Below are 5,665 nucleotides of genomic sequence, written 5' to 3'. Positions count from 1 at the left end.
GATATGGACCCTTGGTAATTAATAAGGGATGACATGGACTTAGTGAAGAATGATGTTGACACCTTGCATGAAGAGATAGAACATCTAGTGAGGTCACTTAGTGAAAAATGATGTGGAAACCTTGCATGAAAAGAAAATCATCTAGTGGGGTTTAGCTTTACAAGAGTATATAGAGGTCACTTAGTGGAGAAAATGACGTGGACACCTTGCATGAGGAGAAAAATTATCTCGTGGGGTTTAGCTTTATAAGGGTATATAGATTGTATGATCTTATATAGTTTTGTTGTGGCCAATTAAATCTTAAAGTCATGGTTACATTGTTTGGTGTTCCTGAATCGGTTCCGACCATTATCAACGTGGACCCAATCGAATTCTCCTATTTTCGATTCTCTGACATTTCCCTTACTATTTTCCCGACCAAGGTTCCCGATTCCATTTTCGTTTTGTGAAACTAAAAGTGACTAGAGACTTTTCCCGACCTTTTTGATTGTTTTCATCCCTAATCGAACTAAATGCCACTTTAGGGAACATTGGGCATCTGAAGAACATGTAACATCCTTGTTATGTTCGAACGATTATGTCCTATTGAGTCTAGTAAATTTGTTATGTCTAAATATGGAAACTTCGTTGGTGAAGGCCGTCAATGCATGCAAACGCCCTCCACCACCGCCTCCTATATATAAACGTTACTAATGGTTCTTCAATGCTTGTGGCATATTATAACTCTAACTAAAACCCTAATGGATCATAATCCCTCTGAGCCTATTCGTTGATCCAATATGGTTGGTCTCTAGGGCATATTATATATGTACATAATACACGGTCTTCTAGAGAAGTTGAATATGCCTCTCATGCGGCCTTTGCAAACCTACTTTATCAACATACCCCATGCTTTTTCCAAAAAAAAAATACCCCATGCTTTCCATAAGTGAGCTAAGGAGTATCATTTCATCAAAATAATAATGACCACTAATTTCCGTGATAATGGAAATGGCTTATCACATTTCAAAAAATGACCTAGAAAAAGCTCTCAACTACCGGTACATATACCGTTTTAGAGCTTCTTTCTTTAGATAATCATGGAACCAGTTCTGCAATCAACATATGTTGTCGGGAAACAAAATTAACTATGGTGGGCAATGTCATCCAAATAACACTAAAGTTTTGAGCAGAATATAGCTTCTATGGATCAATTTTTCTCACCTGTACATGCACAAATTGCACCAACAAACAATATAAACTATCAGCTGTTAAAGGTAACTCATCCCACCCACTGTCCCAAATTATAGGTTATTTTTGGATTTTCTAGGTACATAGCTTTTGTTATGCACCAAGACATATGATATGTCTAAATATCTAGTAAATTTTGTGTATGTAAAAAACTTTAAAAAATGACCTTTAAATTGGAACCGAATTGAAGGAGTAGAAGAAAGAGTACATGTAAACAAAATAAACCTCGTAGGAATAATGAGCACCTGTCTCCAGGCATGTCCAGATCGAGCTGAATCTAGCTACAAGTCTACAAAAAGGATTTTGTACTGAACAACAACAAAACTGGGTAACAATAATACCATCAGCGCCAATACAAAGTTGTAGCTAGTACTGCAATTGCTTCAATTATCATGAAATTGGGCAAATGTCGGCAAGGTATCGGCTAATGTGGTGACCTTGAAATGAACATGGGATTGCCATGCAGTCGTATCAACATACATTTGTCCTCGATCGGATACATATATAACAACCAAGCAAGAAAAAAAGGAACATGATACAATAATAATGTGCCATTTTTAATTAGGATTAAAGTACACATGTAACTATTAGAGCAAATACTCCTCGCAGGCAGAACAATGTGTAATGTTGCTTGACATTGAACACCCTCTCCATAACCATAATAATGTATCTTAGAGAACTAATTTCCATAATGATATTTGTACCAAGCATAGAAAAAATAAAACTACAATACTTTGAAAGGATTTCCCCTCGGAATATATAGTTCTCCTTCCAAAACCAAAGTTTAATAAGATTATAACTAACTAAACATACATTGGGATATCACATATAACTAAATAAAGTTTAATAAGATGAACTAAACATACATAGCATATCCGGAGCGGCACCTTTAATATTGTGACTAACACACAATAACAGGGAGTGGACAGTTGCATTTCGCATTGCTGCTGTCATGTTGGACAACATGTCCTTAATCTTGTTCAGTTGGAATGGGCAGCAACAAGTCTAGACATCAATTCCTTTATAATGGCCGGGCAGCTGTTGGCCAGATGGTCAAATCCATCAGTTGCCATAACAGCATTCAGCGACCCAGGAGACTTCTTGAGGAACTGAAAGCATGCTTCCTTGAGCCCCTGGCATCGGTGCTGCTCAGCAAGGGCCAGCGTGGTGGCCGCGGTGCTGACGTCGATGTGCCTGCACAGAATGTCCTCGCAGATGAGCTTGAGCCTCTCCATGCCATACCTGTCGGCGGCGACGAGCAGGTGCTGAGCCATGATGAGGGTCTCTTCCTGGCGCTCGGGCTTGGTGGGCAGCGCGTCGGTGTAGATGAAATGTAACAAATTCCTGAACACGTCTGCCCTCATGTCATCCATCTCCACCCAGCAATGCTCCCCAGCGGAAAGCGAGGCCTCCTTCATGGCACCGAACAGCTGGGCCTGGAACACCGGCGATCTTACCGCGAGCACGCAACGATGTGCGACGAAGTCCTCCCCGTCGACCCGGAAGCGCACGTCGGCGCCCAGCTCGCTCCGCAGGAGTTCGCCGAAGTTCTGCGACAGGTCTGACGGCGGGACGCGGACGCACGCGGTGGCAGCAGCTTTGGCGGCGACGGAGGCGGCGTCCTCAGCGCGGAACCCAGTGATGACGTTGACCTCGCAGCAGACGCAGAAGGAGTCGTCCTTGAGGTTGAGGTACCTCGACTTCTCGAGCACTTCCCTCTGGATGAAGGTGTTGAAGCCCCAGTGCGCGGCGTGGGCGGCGAAACGGGTCACGGGGCGGGCCTGGGTGTGGGACGGCACCGGATTGCCGGCGCGGTCGAGCAGGGCGATGCAGAACTGCGCGAGCACCGGGGTGCCGTTGGCGGGGGGGTCCTCGAGGACGAGGTAGAACGAGATGAAGTCAGCGTTCCACGCGGAGTCCCCGTTGGGGAGGTAGGCGAGGTGCCAGGTGTGGCCACCAGCGCTGAAGGAGCAGGACCTGAGGTGGATGCCGGTGGCGAGTCCCTTGGTGCGCATGTAGCCGTCGATCTTGAGCACGTGCGAGCCGAAAGCGGAGGTGGCGACAATGGAGGATGAGGACGACGACATTGTGGTGTGGGAAGGGACTACGAGATGGATGGAATAGCGGAGGCCGGGTTTGGGGTGAATCAAGTTTTCCCCTAAAAAAGGTGAAAGGATTGTGGTTGCTGTACGTGTGTGTGCTTGCCCACCGGCCCTGCGATGACGTTTTATAGGTACTCGATTGCTGCAGCCGCTCTAAGCCCCCCGAACCAAACGAAGGGGCCTGCCAGGTCGTATGTACGATGTACGGCTGTAATAGTATGTGTGTATCTGTTATTTTATTTATTTACACCTAAAAACCACCGATGGCTTTCGTCTCGTGCGCGCGCCCTCCGAGTGCTATCGATCAAGCTGGGTACGTGACGCGGGTGGTAACAGATTATTTTCGCTAGCTCATCTGGCCTATATATATAAATTAAATACACAAGCCCTCCTCCCTCTCACCACACACACGCGCACTCCATCATAACACACCGCCGTCAGGCTGCACACACACACACACACTCGATCACCAACACGCCGCCGCTCTGCTCCACTGCTTCCACACCCCCGCCCTGCGCACACACATTCTTCACGCACACGCCGCCGCCCTGCTGCACACACACGCGTTCCTCGCCATCCACCAGTTCCCCGGAGGCCGGAGCGCCCGGTCCGGCGAGCACAGCAGGAGCCTCGCCGGCAGCCACCTCGGAGACTCGGCGCGACGTCCGTACCTCGACATCAACATCGCCATGGCTGCTCACTTCGAGGGTGAGATTCTGTACATATTTCAATGATCCGTATTTGACCCCCCTGCGTAGCTATGATTCAGGGCCTCGTGCGCAATCCCGGCACGGGCGACGGCAAGTTGCACCGGTGCCGGAACGGCGACACGTCTGGGGCCATCTCGGCAGCACCAACATCACTGCGGGACTGGCCGTATAAGTCACCGGCGGCAAGCGCATGGCACGGCACCGTGGGCAACGAACGCACGTCGCAACTCAGCCACGTGGCATCCACGGCTTGCGGCAACCGGGCAAGCCAGCAGCCCGTTGATGTTGCCCCAGTTCAACGGCCTGGCGGCCGCCATCTTGGGCCCGCGACGAACGTAGGTGCGGCGTCTCGGCAACACGGCACATCCACGACGACCGTGGCGGCCCGGCCGGCAGAAACGGCAGCCCGGTGAACGCGCAGTTTCGTCCATGGCCGTGGCAAATACGGCACCCTACGGCTCGACAAAGCGCCAGTCAACAGTGAGTCCGGCGATCGCCGGAACGGCAAGCATGTCCACCGCGGCGGCGGAGCGGCGCAGCCCGGCAACACCTCTCTTCACCTTAGCAAGCCAGGCCATGTTGGCCCAGGAACACCACCAGTGTGCGCAGGCACTAGATGCTAAGTCCAAACAAGCGTATACATGTACAGTACTCCTCCATTTTTCAGAGTCGATCTGGCACTGCATTAAAACGTCCAGGTTCAGAAATCTATCCATGCATCTGGACACAGCATCATCTTGGTTCAAAGAATCTTTACTGAACCTTATTGAGGGCTAAAACGACTATGAAAACGATACAGAGGGAGTATATACGGAAGAAAACAAATAAAATGCTACGTACCATGCAAATGTTGTACTTGCAATGCAAGCCCATGCAAGCCACACGGGCTCCGACAGGCCCAAAACCGGTTTGGGTACAACGCCCATAAATAATTCTAAGTCAATCTTAAAGCGTGAGCGGACGGTTCTACCACCAGGTATAATTGAGGCTGCGACACTAGATGTAGCTATTGCCACATCAATCTTTTTCTGACTGCGTATAGTAGCTAGAAGTGCTCTATACGGATAAGTCTTTTCGGTCCCACCAGAACCATCCATAAAGAAGAGGCCCTCGTGTTCGGTATCAACTAAGGACATAATCTCATCGTATGCAGCCCACTGCTCCTCATTAAGAGTGTTTGACAGAGCCACATCATCCTTGTTAGCCTCAATGCTAGCCTCCTCAAAAATCTCTCTAGGAATATCACGAGAGACGTCATATGTGTCATCGATATCAGGAAGTGGGTACATCTTTATATCCTTCTGCATTGATTGTAGCAACTTTTGAATATCTATGAGGATCATCTGCTCCACCATGGTGGATTAATTATTGCGCCTGTAGTCCTCCGACATTGCCTCCTTGTGTTTCTCGCAAAGTCCAAACACATCGCTGGGCTCACAAAATACCAATATTGTTGCAAAGAGCCTTCGCAGCGCATATGGCATCATCCACCCGGTTGCCTCAGCGAGACTCTCGTTCAGCGTGTTGTCCTCTTCGATTAGGCCCGTTCTTTCTGTAGCTTCATAGAATGTCGGTAGGAGTTTGCCGTCCATGGTCCTTGAAACGATCAAGATGCCCAAGAGG

The 5,665-nt window shown here is 48.6% G+C and overlaps 1 protein-coding gene across 1 annotated transcript; it reads right to left on the bottom strand.

The window, feature by feature from the left end:
* Positions 1-2,210: 2,210 nt before the first annotated feature.
* On the bottom strand, positions 2,211-3,317 carry LOC136525859 (BTB/POZ and MATH domain-containing protein 2-like). Its single transcript, XM_066518709.1, has one exon. It carries the CDS (start codon positions 3,315-3,317, stop codon positions 2,211-2,213), a length of 1,107 nt encoding a protein of 368 aa, XP_066374806.1.
* Between the last annotated feature and the right edge of the window lie 2,348 nt (positions 3,318-5,665).

This window comes from Miscanthus floridulus, chromosome 2 (genome assembly GCF_019320115.1).
Source record: "Miscanthus floridulus cultivar M001 chromosome 2, ASM1932011v1, whole genome shotgun sequence".
NCBI lineage: Eukaryota > Viridiplantae > Streptophyta > Magnoliopsida > Poales > Poaceae > Miscanthus > Miscanthus floridulus.
The sequence above is the reverse complement of the archived record's forward strand: the minus strand, read 5'-3'. Positions and strand labels throughout refer to the sequence as shown.